This window comes from Salmo salar, chromosome ssa23, assembly GCF_905237065.1.
Source record: "Salmo salar chromosome ssa23, Ssal_v3.1, whole genome shotgun sequence".
NCBI classification, from domain to species: domain Eukaryota; kingdom Metazoa; phylum Chordata; class Actinopteri; order Salmoniformes; family Salmonidae; genus Salmo; species Salmo salar.
This window is the reverse complement of record NC_059464.1, coordinates 25,769,947-25,793,680: the sequence shown is the minus strand read 5'-3', so window position 1 is coordinate 25,793,680 and position 23,734 is coordinate 25,769,947. Positions and strand designations below refer to the sequence as shown.

The 23,734-nt window shown below is 43.1% G+C and overlaps 1 protein-coding gene across 3 annotated transcripts in view; it reads left to right on the top strand.

Moving 5' to 3' along the window:
• LOC106584306 (neuroligin-1) overlaps positions 1-23,734 on the top strand; it is a 357,882-nt gene that overhangs the window by 60,152 nt on the left and 273,996 nt on the right. For all 3 annotated transcript variants that reach the window (XM_045705996.1, XM_014169396.2, XM_014169395.2), the window contains exon 2: positions 9,174-10,028. In XM_045705996.1, coding sequence (XP_045561952.1) covers positions 9,521-10,028 — 508 coding nt within the window. In that variant the 5' untranslated portion in view covers positions 9,174-9,520. The remainder of the gene's footprint in view (positions 1-9,173; positions 10,029-23,734) is intronic.

Here is a 23,734-nt window from a genome sequence, read left to right as displayed (position 1 = left end):
CCCTCAATGTTAACAAGACAAAGGAGCTGATCGTGGACTCCAGGAAATGGAGGGCTATCTGCATTGACCCTTTTTGCAAACTTTTTTGACTCATCACATATGCTACTGCTATTGTTTATTATCTGTCATTTTAATCCTAGTTGTACATACAGTGAACTCCAAAAGTATTGGGACAGTAACACATTTATGGCAGAGGGTAGTGTATGTGGCCCAGTACATCACTGGGGCTGAGCTTCCTGCCATCCAGGACCACCAACAACAAAATTCACTCTCCCAATACTTTTGGAGCTTACTGTATCTACATCAAGTACCTTTAACCCCTGCACATCGACTCGGCACTGGTCCCCCTTGTATATAGCCAAGTTATTGTTACTCATTGTGTTTTCCATAATTTCTCTATTTTCTTTCTCTCTGGAAGTAAACATTTCACTGTTAGTCCACACCTGTTTTTTTACGAAGCATGTGACTAATACATTTTGATTTGATATGATTTGACTGAAGTTTTGCCTCGTTTATATCTCTTAAAGAAAGTTTTTCCCTCTATTTTTGCCCATTAAGAAACCAAACCCAAGTTTGAGTCCCACCAGGGGTAACTAGTAGAGAGCAGGTTCTGTGTTTACCCTCCCCAGCTCACAGGCTTGGTCCTTGAGGGCATCCAAGTCCCCTATGAGATCTGCGGTAAGTAACTAATTATTGCTTTTGATGTAAACCAATTTGAGGAGGACCCCTGGATCCTAGGGGTGGGCTAAAGTGGAGCCGTAAGATCTGTCTGCCCCAGGAGAGCAGAGCTGGGGAGAGCCCGCTCCATTTGCATTACGGTAAAATATAATCTAATAGTGGAGTTTATCATTTTTCTAAATGTATGATAATGACTTTCCCAAATACACTCCTGATCAGGCCTGGTCTCTGTGCCCTGAAGTGAGAGAGTGGGTGGTAGTGTTTCTCACTGAGCATAGGGACTCTCGGAGAGCAGCCAGGAAGCTTTTCCATATTCTTTTTTTCACGCCAAACTGGTGCTTCAGCTGTGACCCCTGGCAAGAAGACACAAAGATGGCAGCCAGGTGAACCAAGTGGAGGGGAAAAACAGATGCCCTCCCACACAACCATTCAGCCATGCTGCATAAATGTGGGGAAATTATGAAAACTAAATACAGTCAGGCTCTAACAAGGGCTGTGATCAGCAACACAATGCTGATCACAGCCCCTGCCAATGCCACCCCTACCCGCTTCCTGCCCCTGTCTTTCTCAATTGATTGTGTTATCAGTGTTTATTCAACTTGTATTCCCTTTTCTTGCATTGTTTTGTTTGTCTGTTCTTGCAATATTTTGTTGACACACATGTGAAATGCACTTAACAAATAAACTTGATTTGATTTGAGAGAATTGACCTGAGAAGCTAAGTAGAAGCACACATGGACCTGTCCAATGAAGGGTAAGTGGGGTAGTGTAGTGGGTAAGGTATGTAGGCTGTAGTGTGCAGTGTGATACAGGACTTGGCTGGGGCCGCTGCAGACGCTGGGAGTAGAGCAGGATGAATAATGCACAGCCACGTCACCCCTGTCGTCATGCACCTCAGTGCTCCGCCATGGGCTACAGGCATGTGCTGGGCACTGCACGTCATGTGTATGTGTCTGTGTGTGTGTGTGTGTGTGTGTGTGTGTGTGTGTGTGTGTGTGTGTGTGTGTGTGTGTGTGTGTGTGTGTGTGTGTGTGTGTGTGTGTGTGTGTGTGTGTGTGTGTGTGCAGGATGAAGCGCTCATAGCTTGCCGTTACAGTTTAACTCCTCACTGAGAGTTGATGTGACATGACAGCACATGAGAACCTGCTAGAGTCAGAGGGACTTAAGCAGTAAATTGGAATTTGTAAACTGTCATTAGCCATAATTTAGATGGTAGCAATGGTCGACAACCTAAATGGTGGATACTACTACTATTCTGATACTACTGCTACCGCTGCTACCATTTGTAATGGATGATAGCATTGGTGTAAACGTTCTATAATACACTGCTCAAAAAAATAAAGGGAACACTTAAACAACACATCCTAGATCTGAATGAAAGAAATAATCTTATTAAATACTTTTTTCTTTACGTAGTTGAATGTGCTGACAACAAAATCACACAAAAATAATCAATGGAAATCCAATTTATCAACCCATGGAGGTCTGGATTTGGAGTCACACTCAAAATTAAAGTGGAAAACCACACTACAGGCTGATCCAACTTTGATGTAATGTCCTTAAAACAAGTCAAAATGAGGCTCAGTAGTGTGTGTGGCCTCCATGTGCCTGTATGACCTCCCTACAATGCCTGGGCATGCTCCTGATGAGGTGGCGGATGGTCTCCTGAGGGATCTCCTCCCAGACCTGGACTAAAGCATCCGCCAACTCCTGGACAGTCTGTGGTGCAACGTGGCGTTGGTGGATGGAGCGAGACATGATGTCCCAGATGTGCTCAATTGGATTCAGGTCTGGGGAACGGGCGAGCCAGTCCATAGCATCAATGCCTTCCTCTTGCAGGAACTGCTGACACACTCCAGTCACATGAGGTCTAGCATTGTCTTGCATTAGGAGAAACCCAGGGCCAACTGCACCAGCATATGGTCTCACAAGGGGTCTGAGGATCTCATCTCGGGACCTAATGGCAGTCAGGCTACCTCTGGCTGGCACATGGAGGGCTGTGCGGCCCCCCAAAGAAATGCCACCCCACACCATGACTGACCCACCGCCAAACCGGTCATGCTGGAGGATGTTGCAGGCAGCAGAACGTTCTCCACGGCATCTCCAGACTCTGTCACATCTGTCACGTGCTCAGTGTGAACCTGCTTTCATCTGTGAAGAGCACAGGGCGCCAGTGGTGAATTTGCCAATCTTGGTGTTCTCTGGCAAATGCCAAACGTCCTGCACGGTGTTGGGCTGTAAGCACAACCCCCACCTGTGGACGTCGGGCCCTCATACCACCCTCATGGAGTCTGTTTCTTACCGTTTGAGCAGACACATGCACATTTGTGGCCTGCTGGAGGTCATTTTGCAGGGCTCTGGCAGTGCTCCTCCTGCTCCTCCTTGCACAAAGGGGTTGTTGCCCTCCTACGGCCTCCTCCACATCTCCTGATGTACTGGCCTGTCTCCTGGTAGCGCCTCCATGCTCTGGACACTACGCTGACAGACACAGCAAACCTTCTTGCCACAGCTCGCATTGATGCGCCATCCTGGATGATCTGCACTACCTGAGCCACTTGTGTGGGTTGTAGACTCCGTCTCATGCTACCACTAGAGTGAAAGCACCGCCAGCATTCAAAAGTGACCAAAACATCAGCCAGGAAGCATAGGAACTGAGAAGTGGTCTGTGGTCTCCACCTACAGAACCACTCCTTTATTGGGGGTGTCTTGCTTATTGCCTATAATTTCCACCTGTTGTCTATTCCATTTGCACAACAGCATGTGAAATTTATTGTCAATCAGTGTTGCTTCCTAAGTGGACAGTTTGATTTCACAGAAGTGTGATTGACTTGGAGTTACATTTTGTTGTTTAAGTGTTCCCTTTATTTTTTTGAGCAGTATATTTTGTTAGTAGCACAAATATTGATCAGAATTGTTTCTTCATCATCATTTCCTTCTGCATTTAGATTTCAGATTTCTTCTTATTCATGCGTGAATACCAGACTTATTCATCAGTCTTTAATAACCCAAGCCTTGGGATGTCCCCCAGCTTGGAGACAGGCCTCAGTAGAACTGCTGCAGTCAAGTCTAGTTACCCTTTACCTCACAATGTGACTGACACATTTTACTAAAGGGTGGTGATACAATGGGCATTGTCTGAAACGGCGCTCGATTTTTGATGAGCGCCAAGGAGAATTCCGACTTGTGTTCTTAAATCACAGCAACGTCCCACTGTCACACCACAAAGTCCACAAATCACAGCAGGCGGACCTGCTGGCTAATCATATCCACTGAAATAGTCATAAGCAGCTGACTACAAATTCCCCAAAAGCCTTACTGGAGGTGAAATGAGATCATTAATGTCAGCGGTAGCTCGCATGGAACTAAACCACACAGTGATGGAAGGTTTAGTCTGTTGACTGACTGCCGGCATAACTCTACTTTGTGCCCATATGTTCTCTACTTTTGACAGCTTGGGCTGAAATAATAGGCCGTTTGTTTTCCAGAGTACACCTCTATATAATCGGGGACCTTCCAATGGCTCCTATTTGGGAAATGTGCTGAACCTCATTAAACGCTCTTCCTCTACCATCGTCTCTCAGTCTATGTATATCCATGCTTTATCCGTGGTATTTTGCCACCCTGTAGACCCATCAGTAAATTAATAGGGTAATAAATAATGTGGTGATGACGTATTGTGATGCATCAGGTATATATTGTCTATAACTGAAGAAAAAAAGCATAGTTCTGCATAGTATTAAGTCATAACATTGCTTCCCATTGCAATGCTTCCTATTTCAGCATTGAAACTTGGCTGCAGGGTCCCTGAGTGGGTTAGTGATTTGACTCACACTGGGACAAGTCCCTGCGGGGGATCTGCTTGACGGATGCCTTGCCATAAACTCTGGGAAAGAAACAACAAATAAACATGAAAAAAACTTCGTTGGAAAAACAGGATGATAAATGACTGACTCCACATGCAAAATAAATGGCAAAATGATTTCATAGATCACCTCTTTCTGCTTGATCTGCTGAGCTTATTATGGTAGGGTTCTTAAGCAGGGGACTTTCAAAGGATTTGTTAAATGGATATCCTGGCCACGTGTGAAATTTGTTCTCAACACCTGGAAGAGTTTAATCACATACAGAAAGCATGGAAATTGGAGGCAAAGTTGCGACTATTTTCTGTCCCCATTTTTAGGAAAAGGTAGGACAATGGATTGAGAATGAATTGTCTAGAAGGAAAACATCAAATACAGTATAGTATTGGATTGTATTTTTGTTTCACTTGATTGAAATTGCATCAGGGTGACACTTCTGTTATGCTGTAGGTATGAGAAAGATATTACAGGGTGTTAAGGTAGCTACCGTAGGTTTTTACCCAGTGGTATGTATATGTTACATTACCACCCCAGAGAGATTTAGCTTTGGGAGAGACCTCACTAAACTCCTCTCAGCATAGGTCTGTTTGAGTAGGATTGTTGTAGAGATTAAAGGCAACAATCAAATCTCATCCTCTGTGCACACTCATTCGCTTAATCTCCCTCACACCGCTCACACCGTGCAGCACAATAATGTTACCAAATCCTGTTTTGCTCCGACCAGCCAGCAATCATCGCTGGAGCCAAACCTAGCCTCTCCTGGACTCTGAAAAAAGAGTTCAGATTAGAGCCAACGCCTTGGATTTTATTTGCCTGTCTGCAGTCTAAATATTTGGCTGGTGTGTCAGAGATGACAAGGCTTGTGGCGAGGCTCATGTGCAGTTTTTCTTAGCCGCCCCATTGTAAAAACCTCACAGTAGTTTTATAGCCTCATTAACAATACAGTACACAATCAATGCTGGAGGTTTTTCATTTCATTCTGTTTATCTGTTTGCCTAATTATTCCAGAACGCAGAGTGCTTTGCATTTGTTTGCATGCATATCATTTGTACGCCTCTGTCAATAGATGTGATTTGTTTTAAAAGATGGTTTTGTTGCGAGGGTTGAAGTGAGAGTGATGCCAATAATTAATGTTTGGCTATAGACAAAATAGAAATGACTGCAAATATTACCATTGGGCACACAAGGACATCTAATCTGCCGTGACTGGGATGGTTTGAAACTCAGAGGATTGCCAAACTCCTCCAATGCAGAGCTTTAAATTTATATTTAGTATGGGATATATATATAGCTCTGTTCCAAACCCTGTATTCTTGTATATTCACACACACACACACACACACACACACACACACACACACACACACACACACACACACACACACACACACACACACGTTTACTTAGGTCTACAGGAGGACCAATAAACCATTGGGTCTGCTTAAGCAACCTAAGTGCTTCTTTCAACATGCCCACAGCTACAGCTGCTATACAAAAGTGCTTAGTGTCTTAGGATTGTTGGTTGTTAGGATCACTTCATCTCCTCGTGGTGTCAACCTCCTTCACCCCTGTGCCACTCATTTAAAAGTCACATAGTACACGATTACTACACTACACTGTATAGTCTCCACTCCGGATGCTGATGTCTCTATGTCTTGGTCTGTCTCTCAATGATGTGCTTGTTCTGCTTCTGTCTGAGACTCTGTGAATCTGTGTCTGTGGGTCTGTGTGTGGCGGACCCGGTACAGTAATATTGAGGACAAGCGTCCCATTGTGGGAGGACATAAACCTGCTTTGTGTTGCGCTGGGAGATCTGGCCCTGGGTTCATGTGCTGGACCAAATGAATGGCTGATCTGAATCCGCCTTACACTGGCTTCACTGGGAGAAAGAGAGAGAGAGAGAGCCATTCTCTTCTAGTTATAAACCAATCTCCCATTCCTCAATAAGACTTGTTTTCTATAGAGGAGGATACAAATAAAGTCAGAAGTTTGCATTCACCTTAGCCAAATATATTTAAACTCAGTTTTTCACAATTCCTGACATTTAATCCTAGTAAAAATTATTTGTCTAAGGTCAGTTAGGATAAACACTTTATTTTAAGAATGTGAAATGTCAAAAATAATAGTGGAGAGAATGATTTATTTCAGCTTTTATTTCATTCATCACATTCCCAGTGGGTCAGAAGTTTACATACACTCAATTAGTATTTAGTAGCATTCCCTTTGTTGTTTAACTTGGGTCAAATGTTTCGGGTAGCCATCCACAGGCTTCCCACAGTAAGTTGGGTGAATTTTGGCCCATTCCTCCTGACAGAGCTGGTGTAACTGAGTCAGGTTTGTAGGCCTCCTTGCTCGCACACACATTTTCAGTTCTGTCCACAAATGTTCTATAGGATTGAGGTCAATGCTTTGTAATGGCCACTCCAATACCTTGACTTTGTTATCCTTAAACCGTTTTGCCACAACTTTGGAAGTATGCTTGGGGTCATTGTCCATTTGGAAGACCCATTTGCGACCAAGCTTTAACTTCCTGACTGATGTCTTGAGATGTTGCTTCAATATATCCGCATCATTTTCCTACCTCATGATGCCATCTATTTTGTGAAGTGCACCAGTCCCTCCTGCAGCAAAGCACCCCCACAATCTGATGCTGCCACCCCCGTGCTTCACGGTTGGGGTGGTGTTCTTCGGCTTGCAAGCCTCCCCTTTTTTTCCTCCAAATATAACCATGGTCATTATGGCCAAACAGTTTAATTTTTGTTTTATCAGACCAGAGGACATTTCTCCAAAAAGTATGTGCAGTTGCAAACCGTAGTCTGGCTTTTTTATGGCGGTTTTGGAGCAGTGGCTTCTTCCTTGCTGAGCGGCCTTTCAGGTTATGATGATATAGGACTCGTTTTACTGTGGATATAGATACTTTTGTACCTGTTTCCTCCAGCATCTTCACAAGGTCCTTTGCTGTTGTTCTGGGATTGATTTTCACTTCTCGCACCAAAGTACGTTCATCTCTAGGAGACAGAACGCGTCTCCTTCCTTAGCGGTATGATGGCTGCGTGGTCCCATGGTGTTTATACTTGCGTACTATTGTTTGTACAGGTCTAAAAAAAAATTCTGAGGTCTTGGCTGATTTCTTTTGATTTTCCCATGATGTCAAGCAAAGATGCACTGAATTTGAAGGTAGGCCTTGAAGTACATCCACAGGTACACCTCCAATTGATTGAAATGATGTCAATTAGCCTATCAGAAGCTTCTAAAGCCATGATATCATTTTCTGGAATTTTCCAAGCTGTATAAAGGCACAGTCAACTTAGTCTATGTAAACTTCTGACCCACTGGAATTGTGATACAGTGAATTATAAGTGAAATAATCTGTCTGTAAACAATTGTTGAAAAATTTGTTGTGTCATGCACAAAGTAGATGTCCTAACCGACTTGCCAAAACTATAGTTTGTTAACAAGAAATTTGTGGAGTGGTTGAAAACGAGTTTTAATGACTCCAACCTAAGTGTATGTAAACTTCCGACTTCAACTGTATATGTTTTATGTACCGTACTGTATGGTTGAAAAGTCTCTCCTCAATCAATTTGGAAGTAGTCAGTTAAAGGGGCAATTTGCAGTTGCAACATCAATTTTTGGACTTATAAATTAACGATAAATACCCATTGATTCTTGCAGCATATAACTTATAACAGCCTCATATGAGAGTATTTTAACTGTTTGTACCCCATCAGAACCCAAAACATTAGCTTGTTTTACTCCAGTGTTTGTAAACAAAGTAAATGTAAACAATCACTCTACTGGATAGCATGGATCAACAACTAGATTCAGCCGTGACCCGAAACTTTTCTGGAGCGGATGGTCAGGGAGCCGGGAACATAATTACAAATAATTTGAATGCAAATTAACCGCAAGCAACCCCAACAAATATCATTTTTGACTAAAACATAATCATTTCAAACCTTGCTTACATTTGTATACAATCACATATAACTCACTAGTGTGCGTGGGAATACGTTGGAACAGATATCCAAAAGTAAAATCACTTGGAGCGGATTTGCTGTTTTTTTTTAACAGTTTTATGTCCAACAACAACAACAACAACAAAATATATATATTTTACCTCAAAGCTCGGTTTTCAGCTTTATTTGTTATTCATCTGAGCATATTTCCTTCATTATCATCTCTCATTGTTGTGTAAACATGTTTAAAGTGTGCTCTAGTCATACGAATGTGGATGCTCTATTTTTTTCTGTTTCCATAGAAATTCTGTCAAAAACTGAATAGTGTATTTTTGTCCCCCATGGTGGTGTCTGCTCCTGCTCTGGCTGAGAAGTGTCTATGAGATGTGTCATCACATTATAAACAAATAGGATTTCTTTCTCTCTATGAAATATGATCTTCTAAATTCTTCCTCCCAGGTCTGGAGGAGGAGGAGGGATCCCATAACTAGTACAGTACCTAGTCACTCAGTCAGTCTGCTTGCACATGATTGATGAAGTGTCACTAGGCAGACTGTGATTGCCCTGTGCTCTGCTTGATGGGAACATCCAGATTGTAACAGCCAACAAAGCCCTGCTCTGTTCATATTTCTTCCCTTCACCTTAGCACTAATGAATTATTTTTTATTTCCTGCAGGATATAGACCTACGCACTGACTGGAGTTGATTTATCTGTGGAAGACCTGCTGCAAATGGCTGCCCTGCCTGTGTCGCCAGGATGGAAAACAGGATTGTCAATAGGATGCGGCCTGAAAAATATCGGCAAGTGAAGATGTCGCCTCCGCCAGTGTGAAATCAATGGGGAGTACTTGCCATGCGAAGAGCCTTTGAAAGTTTTGACAGTCGCGTGTTTGGGAGGCCTGATACTTTGCCTTTGATTGCACCCCTTCCTGTGAGTGGATCTAAAGTGGATTGTTGCTGCTAGCGCTGTGGTGTGATTAGCCCCTTTAGTGTGTGTGTGTCTACTGGTGTGGCAGAGGGAGCATGCCCCTGCAGAGACCTGGCTGTCTGAAGCTGTACCCTGCCTGGAGGGCCATGCATCCCCGGCTGGGCGTAGGCCTGGGTATGGGCCTGGACCTCACCTTCCTGCTGTGGATACTGAGCCTAGCACAGCAGGCCCTGGTCACGGCCTCTCAGAAACTGGACGAGACAGATCCCGTGGTCACCACCGTCTACGGCAAACTGAGGGGCGTCAAGAAGGAGCTCAACAATGAGATCCTGGGACCCGTCATCCAGTTCCTGGGGGTGCCTTATGCCGCACCCCCCACAGGCGAGAGGCGCTTCCAGCCCCCAGAGCCACCCATCTTTTGGCCGGAGGTCCGCAACGCTACGCAGTTCGCCCCGGTCTGCCCCCAGACCATCGTGGAGGGGCGTCTGCCGGACGTCATGCTGCCTGTGTGGTTTACTAACAACCTGGAGATAGTGTCTTCTTACGTACAGGACCAGAGCGAGGACTGCCTTTTCTTAAACATATATGTTCCCACTGAGGATGGTGAGTTAATAGCCAGACCAAAAGAGAAAACAGACCTAAACCAACAACCTCTTTTTAAATATATTCCTGTCTGTTTGCTGACAACAAAGTGAGAAAAGCATGACATTTGCATGTTTACGTGCATGACACTGCTTTTATGTATGTGAGTGTGTACGTGTGTGTGCCTAAATTTATGTGCGCCTCTGTATGTGTGTGAGTGTATGTGTGTGTGTGTATGTGTGTGTGTGCCTCTATGTGTGCACCGCTGTGTGTGTGTGTGTGTGTGTGTGTGTGTGTGTGTGTGTGTGTGTGTGTGTGTGTGTGTGTGTGTGTGTGTGTGTGTGTGTGTGTGTGCGGCTGTTCATCAGTCTCCTGATCCCTCCACCCACATGCATATTGTTCTGTCCACCACAGCACGTCCATTCAGGTGAGACTGGTTCCTCCTTTCCCTTCTTACTCCTCTTCATCCTCTTCCTCCTCTTCCTCCTCCCCCTTCTCCTCACTCCTGACTGACAGCGGCTCATCATCTGTCCATTGTGTGTAGGCACAACAAATAGAGCTCATCAAGGAAGAAGCTCATGTAAATAATGATTATTGATTGATTCACTGACTGATTGATTCATGAACTAAGCCAATAAGAGCAACTCTCTTTGTTAACTAATTTTTCCTTCCTCAGCACTCAGATAGTGGTGTTGCATGCTCCAACTGTCCTTAACGGAGCTCCATGTTATTTTTTAGTCTTCTATTCATTTTACAGTAAAAAGAATATCGAAGGAATGTGCCAGGAAACCGGGCAAGAAAATATGTAGACAAGGAGGTATGTATGCACTGGAATAAATAACACAGAAAACAGAGAAGGGCCCCAAAAAAGCCAGCTGCATGGGGCCACAGAGAGAGGAGTCTCTCCTCCCCAGGCAGCACACTACCGAGAGGAGAGGAGATGGGGCACTCTGATTGGCTGCCAGGTCCTAGGTCAGAGAGTCTCCTGTAATTGATGACATGTGTGAGGAGTTAACTGTGGGGAGACGACGTCCACTCTTAAATTAGATGGGCGCACGGTGAACTTGCAGAGTCTAATCTCAATTAAAAGGGATGGTATCCCTGTTCCATTGGCTTGATCTGGCTGTATCGATCATGGCTTCATCAAGATAATGTCCTCTAGGCTCCCTCCCCACTCCTCCCTCTCTCTCTCCTTCCTTCTCCCTCTCTTCTGGCAGAGTGGCAGTTCATTGTGCCTCTCAGGGCCGGTGACAGTGCCCTTGATAAGGCGTATGGTGTTAATGCAGCCACTCTGGCAGGCAGGGAGCACTCATTAAACATCCTCTCTCTGTGTCCTCTCCCTACTCTCTTCTGAGTGACACACACACAGGGCAGGGCAACCCCTCTCCAAACCTCCTCCCCTTCGTTGATCTAGTCACACATATAGTATTTTTTGTAAACATATAGCTCCAATCTCTTTAAGAGGTGTATATACTTCATTTACCCTCTCCCTGTTCCTCCTTGCCTTATCATTTGACCTCCCTTTATGATGTAAAAAATTGCTATGAACATGTTACTGTGTTTTGCCACATTGTCTATCCAAGTGTTCTTATTGCCTACAAATACATTTAGACCTCAGTGACATCAGTAATGCAGTAAAGAGTCATGTTTTGTGCCTCTCTTCTGTATGTTTGTTAGTAGGCTATTTATCATAATTCCAGCCCACATTGTTAATAGGATTTCAACTTTACAGATGAGAATTTCTCAGTCACATTGATTGTTACAGAGGAGAGCTAGTTCACCCTCTATATCCTCTGTAATACTGCAGATCTTTTCAGTTATGGTTGGTATTCATTCAATATTCTGTTCCTTCGGGCACATTTGAAGCTGAGTGTTTGGTGGTAATTCAGGTTAAACTGTGATAATGTGGTCCTTCTACATGAGTGCATCTTTTGATCCATTGATATTCAAACATAGAAGATATGCCACTCTGCATGAATGTCTTTGATGTGGAAGTAATTTGCAGCAGCATTTTGACTTAACATAGTGTTATGCAATATTATGATTTGCCAGCTCTCATCTGTCAGAATAGGACATGAACACATACTACCCATCCAGTAAGATATTACTTAGGTTGTTCTTGGAATTTGCGTCGACATTGAGGGTACACTCTTCGAAAGAAAAGGTGCTATATAGAACCGAAAATAGTTCTTTGGTCGTCCCCATAGGAGAACCCTTGGAAGAACCCTCTTGGTTCCAGGTAAAACTCTTTTAGGTTCCATACAGAACCGTTTCCACAGAGGGGAACCCTGTCGGAACCCATTGTTCGAAGAGTGTACTACGGAGCTGATTTAGAATGAATCTGTGTAGTTGGGGAAAGTTGGTGAAGCTTAAATGAAGCTCTTTCTGCCAGCTCTATAATCGGTTTGGGTATGGTTTCTATGAGCTGCTGTTCATTTGTTACAATAACTCACAGCAGTCCTTGGAAATAATCCTTTATACAGAAATAGGATCTTTTGTTGCTGAGAATTTTCCTGCAAAGCAGGAAATGCTAACTTCTGCTGTATTTTAGTTTTAAAAAAGCTTCTAAAGTTAGTAATTTCCACATTTAAATTTTAGACTTGATTTGCCCTAGTGAAAAATGTATCAACCCCTACTAAAAATGTCCATTAATTTAAATCCACATTTCCTGTTGCTGCAGGACTATTTTCCCACTGTAGCAAACTATCTCAAATTAAGATCCTACATCTGTAGTAGGTCTGCAGTACTCCAAATAACTGAAACCCAGTGTAGTGTTATGATGATGGCAGTTTTACACATAGGATTGGTCACTCCAGCGGGGTACATAGTTGCCCTTAGCACTATTTGGTACTTCTCAGTTGACACAGAACCCCCCTCCCCCACCTCCCTCACCTCCCTCAGTCCTCTTTCCATTTATGAGGCCTCGTCCCAGTTTTGTAATGGTTGAAGGGGGCTCCTGGGGGAGGTGCAGGGCCTCACACGGAGGCAGGAATAGATTTTTACAGCTTCAATACATTTCCAGCATTCTCCCCACTGTGTCTCTGGAGAGAAGCTGTCTGTAAAACCTGGGCTAAATTTCTGTCTGTTTTTGAGGTGTGCTGTAACTTTGTTCATGTGGGCTGAAGTACTATAGTATGTGTGGGTGAGTGAATGTGTATGATTGCCTGTTTGTGTGTGTATGTGTGTGTATGTGTGTGTGTGTGTGTGTGTGTGTGTGTGTGTGTGTGTGTGTGTGTGTGTGTGTGTGTGTGTGTGTGTGTGTGTGTGTGTGTGTGTGTGTGTGTGGTTGGACATGTTGGTGTTACCATGCGTTTCAGCCTTTCTCTGTAAGAGAGAGAGAAAGCACCAGACTTGTGTGTATGTGTTTGTGCAGGACGTGGGTGTGCATGTGTAGACTTTTCTGAACACTTACAAACTGCCTTGGTCTCTCAGGAAATCAGAGATTAATTATTCGAGTGGCGATTTTAAAAATCACCTGTAGTTTGTCCTAAGTGTATTACATCTTAACAGAAGTTTACAATGGTGGGCTCAGCATTTTGAAATGCAGCATGCAGAATAAAAATCAGGCTATGAGGGAAGGAATTATAGCTTGGTAGAGTGTGGAAAGACCCTATATGTTATTCATGTTGGATTGGAGTCTCTTGGCGGACTGCAGGGTATGATAGGTGTGCACATGGAATGCAAGGTATGATATGTGTGCACATGGTCTACAGGGTATGATGTGTGTGCACATTGACTGCAGGGTATGATATGTGTGCACATGGACTGCAGGGTATGATGTGTGTGCACATGGACTGCAGGGTATGATGTGTGTGCACATGGACTGCAGGGTATGATGTGTGTGCACATACACATGGTTTTATCCGCTGTGGTGTGTTATAAGTATGTGAGTTGTGGGGACTGCGCTGTAGATTTAACAAGGTGCCTCCAGACAATCTTTGTGGGGAATCGAATCCGTTAATTTTCAATTGATCGATCGTGATTTCAATACTGAGAGGCACTTTTCAATCTGAAAAATAAATATCTCACTTGGTTCTGAAGGCTCCATGATCTCTCCCTGAGTTTCCATCAACTGAGGTATGAACATGTTGATTGGAAATTCTCTCCTGATCTTTTATGCTGCAGCAGGAAGAATGGTGGCTGAACATGTACTATTGTTGTAAGGCTGAGAGCTAGGTACAGATGGTATTCCAAGGTGCCAGTGTGTTGATAACTACAGTTCACTATGAATGACAACTGTATTATGAGAAATATAGATGAGTATCTTATGTTTTGAATCTTTAATAAAGGGCATTAAACTGGAGTAAAAGGCTAGACTCATTATATAGCTCCTCATGTAGTAGGGAAACGGAAAAACAACAAACCAAATATTGCTTTCTGTACTGTTCATTTCTCAGAAATGATATTTTGCTGCAGTATGAAATGAATTGCAAGCTCTCCTGCATTTCAAATATGCTGTTGGAACAACACATATTGCTGCCGAGAAGTAACAGCTTTTTGCTGTAGTTTCAATTTCATATTTGCAGCCATTCTTTATGGGCATTTCCAAAAATGTCCTTACACTATGTAATGCATGAGGCCATTTACTACAATGATGATGGAGAACATTCAACAATGGCATTGCAGTGAGTAGAGAGGGAAATATTTGTTTTCCTTCTAGCAAGCAGTGTGAATAGCTATAGTGTTGATGCACAGACACGAAAGCACTGAATGCAAACCCTTGCACTTTTACTCATGCTAACATGTTCAGAGCAGTAGGCTTTGATTCTGTCACTTCATTTTTTGTGATCTCATGGCCTATTCCTTGGAATTCAGAGCAGGGTTGAATAGAGGCTCTTTAAGAAAACACAGGCCCGGATCTGCAATGCTGCAGTGAAGGAGAGAGAGAGAGAGAGGGAGAGCCAGTGGGTGATATAATGTTTGGACCGACTTGGTCGGTGGCAGCTGTGATAAATTCTGAAATGCCAATTCACTGCGGCCCATTTTAAAGGGCCAGGCCACACTTTAGTTCAGAGCTGCCGTGTGCCTTATTTGACCCTTTATTTAACTACATTGGGAAGCTGTTGAACATAATCTTCCATGACTTACAATCCACTAATTGCCAAAGGACATGTCCGCTATGTGTCAGAACACTGGGAGGTGTCACTTAAGCAGAATGGCAATGCCAATGGCAACCTATGATGAAACCTTTTGAACTTGATTTCAAGATAATACAGGATTGAAAAGCGGCTTGTTTGTTGGTTCCGTGACTGATAAAACCCCACAGGGAACCTTTTACTTAATTAATAGGCTTTATACAGGCCTTAAATTATGGATACCCGGGATTGTATACTAAGGATACCTTGTACTCTACCTGAGAGAGGAGATGTGTTTTTTCTATTTGCACTATAGCCCAGAAATTTGTCAATATACATTAACCAATTGCCATTGATAGTTGTACATCAGTTTGAACACATCTAATAGCTGTCAGGATGGCATTTACATAAGTCCACAGCATCAGGCTTTTTTCTGGCTACCAACTGCACACCCATTCTTGTGATGAGGGAGGATGACATTTGGTTTTAGCTGACTGCCAAGTCACTTTAATTACAGTTTACTCTAAATTGGGGAGCGTTGGATGAAACAGACTGCATGCTGCACTTGGGGGAGGGGGGGGAGGGCAGAGAGAAGGTTTGAGTGACAAGCTGTTGCAGATGGCCACCGTGCAGGAGAATCTAAGTAAATGCAGGTTTCACCTTGACTTGACAATGAAAACAGAACATCTGACCCAGAGTGTGTTAATCACTAGGCTTTAATTTTACCTCCCAGCTGCTACATCTACTATTCAACTCATCCTACAGTCATTCTGTTTACTGTAGTCACACATGAGCAGGAGAAAGGTCATCGGCACACTCTCATTCCCATGAAAACATTTGTAATATTTATGGCCCCTTAACAATTATGTTTAAATTACAGAGAGGTTAGTGCTGGAATAAAAAGTAATAAGATGTAATTTGCACATACAGTCTACCATAAATTATCAGCGAGGCGCCACGTTCTACTGAGGTGCTCCATACCAGAGGGTGTCATTAATAAATGTTTAACCCCAGTAGTTGTCGAGGCGGCTTTGAGATGCCTATTAAAAAGAAGTCCATGGGGATTTGAAATAATTAAGTACTGTCACCCTGTGTCCACCTGTTTTAATGTTTAATTTCAAACCAAAGTCAGGACTGGTCAAGAATGGTACAGGGGGACTTGAATGCTTCGGAGACCAAGCCACAAATTACCCAGCTCCCAGATCTCCCATGCTCCCACTCTCCACCAAACATTTCATTATTGACCTGGAGTTAAAGCCAGTAATTAGTTTCACCAATCCGCGGAAGTGTGAATTATTGGAATTTAAGGCTTCTGCCAGTCAAAGGGATAGCAGATCACTTTCTCCCCTGCCTCACCATCTCTTAAACAGTCATATACAGTACACACACACACACACACCCACATACACCCTGAAGTGTCCAGATACAGTCCACCACAGCAAAATCAATGGTCCTCTTTATCTGCTGTCACTGCCAAGGCTGCAATAGACACATCAGTGCCTCTAATTAGATGAGAGCTGTCAATAACTCATCACTCCCGTCATTAAGCATATTGGAAACCAGGAAATGGGCCACAGTCAGTTTTTTCTTCACTGGTTCAGCGACTTGCCACATTGTCCGTCCCCTGACGGTGACAGTGCGCATTGTTGTTATAACAGGGGTCATTTAATCACAGAGAGTTCATAATGTGTGCACGCGGGTGGAAATGGAACATGTACTCTGGCAGTTGGCTTCTCCACTGATCTTGCAGCCAAGCGAAAGGTAAAGGCACAGGTGATGAATAACGCAGGGGTGGAGGAGTACATTGAGACGATCAGTAAACAGGCAGACTTGGAGAAATCAGCCAAAGCCTTAAGGTCCACAAGCAGTTGAAACTATGAGGAGTTCACCTTGAATAATAATGACCGGGCAGAGCCATCAATCCCTGTGGCAGTCGGGCAGTGGCAGAGAGGTAGAGAGGGAGGTAGGGGGAGCTTCAGTATCAGATCGCTGTTATTATTCTGTGTCAACTGTGCAGTCTGCTTACAGCAGAATTGTACGTGGACACAATAGACAATTTAAAGCAAAAAAGAACAAACAAGATGTCTTATAAGTAAGCTAAAGTAAATCCAGGGCAGAGTATTTGTATCCATTTCTTTTCAATAGAGATATTTAATGAGGACACTGTACAAGTCAAATCCCCTCCATCTTCTGTTTTAAAATTGAACGACAGGAATGGCGGCATACTCCAACATTAGATATACCTTTATGCCTTTCAGCCATTATGTTTGTCAATAAAGGATCCAAAGAGATTCACCCATGATGAAAGCAGGCGTTTCAAGCCACTAGAGAGAGTTCTTGATAGATTGGAGCTGCTGGACCCGCTGGCAAAGAAACAGTTTCTCCATTAATATTCATTCAACAAGTAGACAATCTTATCAAAAAGGGGCAGAGGGGAAAAAAACATAAATGTGTATGATTTTAGAGTTTGGCAACTCAAAATAACCAATAATTAGTACATGACAATGCATGAAACCAAAACAATGACAGATCTATAAAACTTAAAAATATTAAAATATATCCATATGCATTCGGAAAGTATTCAGACCCATTGACTTTTTACAGATTTTGTTACGTTACAGCCTTATTCTAAAATGGATTTAAAAAATACACAAATCCTCATAAATCTACACACAATACCCCATACTGACAAAGCAAAAACTGGTCACACTTTTTAGAACACCTACTCATTCAAGGGTTTTTCTTTATTTGTACTATTTTCTACATGAGATACTTTGAAGTAGCCACCCTTTGCCTTGATGACAGCTTTGCACACTCTTTGCATTCTACTCAACCAGATTCATGTGGATTGCTTTTCCAACAGTCCTGAAGGAGTTCCCACATATAATGAGCACTTGTTTGCTGCTTTTCTTTCACTCTGCAGTCTAACTCATCCCAAACCATCTCAAATAGGTTGAGTTCAGGTTATTGTGGAGGCCAGGTCAACAGGACAATGACCCAAAACACACCTCCGGGCTGTGTAAGGGCTATTTGACCAAGAAGGAGAGTGATGGAATGCTGCACAGTGATGGAGTGGCCTCCACAATCACCCAACCTCAACCCAATTAAGATTGTTTGGGATGAGTTGGACTGCAGAGTGAAGGAAAAGCAGCCAACAAGTGCTCAGCATATGTGGTAACTCCTTCAAGACTTTTGGAAAAGCATTCCTCATGAAGCTGGTTGAAAGAATGCCAAGAGTGTGCAAAGCTGTCATCAAGGCAAAAGGTGGCTACTTTGAAGAATCTAAAATCTAAAATATATTTTGATTTGTATAACACTTTTTAGGTTTTGATGTCTTCACTATTATTCTACAATGTATAAAATAGTTTAAAAAAAACAAGATACTCAGGTCTGACGAAACCAATATTGTCTTTCAGTGGCAGGGACTTGGAGACTAGTCAGGATCGAGGGAAAGATGAATAGAGCAAAGTACAGAGAGATCCTTGATGAAAACCTGCTCCAGAGCGCTCAGGGCCTCAGACTGGGGCGAAGGTTCACCTTCCAACAGGGCAACGACCCTAAGCACACAGCCAAGACAACGCAGGAGTGGCTTCAGGACAAGTCTCTGAATGTCCTTGAGTGCCCGAGCCAGAGCCCGGACTTGAACCTGATCGAACATCTCTGGAGAGCAACGCTCCCCATCCAACCTAACAGAGCTTGAGAGGATCTGCAGAGAATAATGGGAGAAACTCCCCAAATACAGGTGTGCAATGCTTGTAGCGTCATACCCAAGAAGACTTGAGGCTGTAGTCGCTGCCAAAGGTGCTTCAACAAAGTATTGAGTAAAGGGTCTGAATACTTACAGTATGTAAATGTAATTTTTCCGTTTTTGTTTTATTATAAATCAGCAAAAAATTTTAAAACAACAACAGTTTTTGCTTTGTCATTATGGGGTATTGTGTGTAGATTGATGAGAGAAAAAATATATTTAATACATTTTAGAATAAGGCTGTAAGAAAACAAAATGTGGAAAAAGTGAAGGGGTCTGCATATTTTCAGAAGGCAGTGTATATACACTAGAAAAGAGGAGAATATCTTCTATCTCTACTCCTAATGTTGAGAGTTAATTACACTCACTGGAGTATATGACATAGGCTTAGAAAAAGCACCCGCAAGTACCAGCCGCAGCATATGCCACTTGCTGTTTGTAAGCTTTCTTGACTTGGACATTTTTGCCAGCATGTGGCTAAACTTTGTTTAACCAGCATAACAGCTGCTAGGAGTTTACACTTCCTCTTCCAATTATATTGTGGGGAGGTCAAATAAATAAAAAATATCTACCATATCTATTAATTTTTAAATGTTGATTAGGCATACTTTTTCTTGCCATTATCATTCATCTGATAATAAGACAAGATGTGCATTTAAAAAAAAAAAATCTAAGATATAATGGGGGCCCCTAGGTCGCTGAGTTGCCTGGGCAAGAAAAGGTTGAAGCCCCCTGCCTTAGCATACTCCCCAGAGGTTTTAAAGCATGTCCCCCCACTGCGTCAATCACATGTCTGACTTTATTGAGTCAGTAATCGACTCTATATAGATGGAGCACCTTTTAAAGTGTGAATTTTGCTCCTTTTCTTGTGGGACTGACTTTGGATCATCCTACTTAAATCGCACCCTAAGCTAGGATGTCATGCTTTGTTGTCTATTTTATGTTTGTGGGTGATCGTAGAAGCTGAGTGTATCAGTGTCTTTGTGTAAGAGATCTAGACATGTCGGTTTGCCTGGGAGTTGGGTCCCTGGGCAAGTAAAGGTTGAAGACCCCTGGCGTATACTGTAGTTACATTATTTTCATATGATATAGGAATTTGTCTGTTCAAGGCTGACCGTGGTACTACAGGTTGTTGTATCCAGAAAGCAGGATTCCCCATTAAAGTCAAGGTGAAAAAAAATGGCAATCATTCGTGGTCAATATTCTTGTAAATATATACAGTACCAGTCAAACATTTGGACACACCTACTCATTCAAAGATTTTTCTTAATTTTTTTTATACTAATATTTATATACATTGTAGAATAATAGTGAAGACATCCAAACTATGAAATAACATATCATGTAGTAACCAAAAAGTGTTAGACAAATCCCAAAATATATTTTAAATTCTTCAAAGTAGCCACCCTTCTTGTCTTGATGGCAGCTTTGCACACTCTTGGCATTGTCTCAACCAGCTTCACCTGGAATGCTTTTCCAACAATCTTGAAGGAGTTCCCACATATGCTGAGCACTTGTTGGCTGCTTTTCCTTCACTCTGCAGTCCAACTCATCACAAACCATCTCAATTGGGTTGAGGTCGGGTGATTGTGGAGGCCAGGTCATCTGATGTAGCACTCCATCACTCTCCTTCTTGGTGAAATAGCCGTACACAGCCTGGAGGTGTGTTGGGTCATTCTCCTGTTGAAAAAGAAATTACAGTCCCACTAAGCACAAACCAGATGGGATGGCGTATCGCTGCAGAATGCGGGGCTAGCCATGCTGGTTAAGTGTGCCTTGAATTCGAAATACATCACTTACAGTCTCACAAAGACAAGGAGTTTGGAACAAAAATCTAAAATTTGGACTCATCAGAGTACAGATTTCCACTGGTCTAATGTCCATTGCTCGTGTTTCTTGGGCCAGACAAGTCTCTTCTTCTTATTGGTGTCCTTTAGTAGTGGTTTCTTTGTAGAAATTCAACCATGAAGGCCTGATTCACACAGTCTCCTCTGAACAGATGATGTTGAGATGTGTCTGTTACTTGAACTTTGTGAAACATTCATTTGGGCTGCAATTTCTGAGGTGCAGTTAACTCTAATGAACTTATCTTATGCAGCAGAGGTAACTCTGGTTCTTCCTTTTCTCTGGCTGTCCTCATGAGAGCCAGTTTCATCATAGCTCTTGATGTTTTTTGTGACCGCACTTGAAGAAACTTTAAACGTTTTTTACATTTTCCGGATTGACTGAGCTTCATGTCTTAAAGTAATGATGGACTGTAATTTCTCTTTGCTTATTTGAGCTGTTCTTGCCATAATATGGACTTGGTCTTTTACCAAATAGGGCTATCTTCTGTATACCACCCCTACCTTGTCACAACACAACTGATTGGCTCAAATGCATTAAGAAGGAAAGAAATTCCACACTTTTAACAAGGCACACCTGTTAATGGAAATGCATTCCAGGTGACTACCTCATGAAGCTGGTTGAGAGAATGCCAAGAGTTTGCAAATTTGTCATCAAGACGAAGGGTGGCTACTTTGAAGAACCTCAAATATAAAATATATTTTGATTTGTATAACACTGTTTTCGTTACTACATGATTGTATATGTGTTATTTTATAGTTTTCATGTCTTCACTATTATTCTACAATGTAGAGAACAGTAAAAATAAAGAAAAACCCTTGAATGAGTAGTTGTTGTCCAAACTTTTTACTGGTACTGTACATATTTTTAGAAGACAATCAGGGTACCAATAATTGATTCTATTACACCAGATATATATCCTTGAACTGACTATTTTAAAATCACACACAGAATAAGTTATTAGGAAAGTTTAGTTGCTACCTGCCATACCCATGTCTGTCTTCAACTTGAGCTACTCAATGAGAGGGCGCAGTCGTTCGCCACTGGTATCATCCTGCAATGTGACTTTGGAGTAGCTCAAACTGAGCATGTTATGTCTTGAGACTGCCATTAGACGCCATCTTAACAAACTAAAACCGACTTCCTGATCTTAAATTGGTTTTGTCCATTTATACACTGCTCAAAAAAATAAAGGGAACACTTAAACAACACAATGTAACTCCAAGTCAATCACACTTCTGTGAAATCAAACTGTCCACTTAGGAAGCAACACTGATTGACAATAAATTTCACATGCTGTTGTGCAAATGGAATAGACAACAGGTGGAAATTATAGGCAATTAGCAAGACACCCCCAATAAAGGAGTGGTTCTGCAGGTGGGGACCACAGACCACTTCTCAGTTCCTATGCTTCCTGGTTGATGTTTTGGTCACTTTTGAATGCTGGCGGTGCTTTCACTCTAGTGGTAGCATGAGACGGAGTCTACAACCCACACAAGTGGCTCAGGTAGTGCAGCTCATCCAGGATGGGACATCAATGCGAGCTGTGGCAAGAATGTTTGCTGTGTCTGTCAGCGAAGTGTCCAGAGCATGGAGGCGCTACCAGGAGACAGGCCAGTACATCAGGAGACGTGGAGGAGGCCGTAGGATGGCAACAACCCAGCAGCAGGACTGCTACCTCCGCCTTTGTGCAAGGAGGAGCAGGAGAAGCACTGTCAGAGCCATGCAAAATGACCTCCAGCAGGCCACAAATGTGCATGTGTCTGCTCAAACGGTCAGAAACAGACTCCATGAAGGTGGTATGAGGGCCCGACGTCCACAGGTGGGGGTTGAGCTGACAGCCCAACACCGTGCAGGACGTTTGGCATTTGCCAGAGAACACCAAGATTGGCAAATTCGCCACTGGTGCCCTGTGCTCTTCACAGATGAAAGCAGGTTCACACTGAGCACGTGACAGACGTGACACAGTCTGGAGACGCCGTGGAGAACGTTCTGCTGCCTGCAACATCCTCCAGCATGACCGGTTTGGCGGTGGGTCAGTCATGGTGTGGGGTGGCATTTCTTTGGGGGGCCGCACAGCCCTCCATGTGCTCACCAGAGGTAGCCTGACTGCCATTAGGTAGCGAGATGAGATCCTCAGACCCCTTCTGAGACCATATGCTGGTGCGGTTGGCCCTGGGGTCCTCCTAATGCAAGACAATGCTAGACCTCATGTGGCTGGAGTGTGTCAGCAGTTCCTGCAAGAGGAAGGCATTGATGCTATGGACTGGCCTGAATCCAGTTGAGCACATCTGGGACATCATGTCTCGCTTCATCCACCAACGCCACGTTGCACCACAGACTGTCCAGGAGTTGGCGGACGCTTTAGTCCAGGTCTGGGAGGAGATCCCTCAGGAGACCATCCGCCACCTCATCAGGAGCATGCCCAGGCATTGTAGGGAGGTCATACAGGCACGTGGAGGCCACACACACTACTGAGCCTCATTTTGACTTGTTTTAAGGACATTACATCAAAGTTGGATCAGCCTGTAGTGTGGTTTTCCACTTTAATTTTGAGTGTGACTCCAAATCCAGACCTCCATGGGTTGATACATTGGATTTCCATTGATTATTTTTGTGTGATTTTTTTGTCAGCACATTCAACTATGTAAAGGAAAAAGTAGTTAATAAGATTATTTCTTTCATTCAGATCTAGGATGTGTTGTTTAAGTGTTCCCTTTATTTTTTTGAGCAGTATATATACGGTCTATGGTTCAACTCTTCTGTGTTAGTAATTATACATTTGTATGCTCTTGCATGTGGTATACTTGCCCTATACAGTACCTTCGGAAAGTATTCAGACCGGAGCAAAGTACAGAGAGACCCTGTACTGATAGAACATCTCTGGAGAGACCTGAAAATAGCTGTGCAGCAACGCTCCCCATCCATCCTGACAGAGCTTGAGAGGATCTGCAGAGAAGAATGGGAGAAACTCTCCAAATACAGCTGTGCCAAGCTTGTAGTTTCATACCCAAGAAGACTCAAGGCTATAATTGCTGCCAAAGGTGCTTCAACAAAGT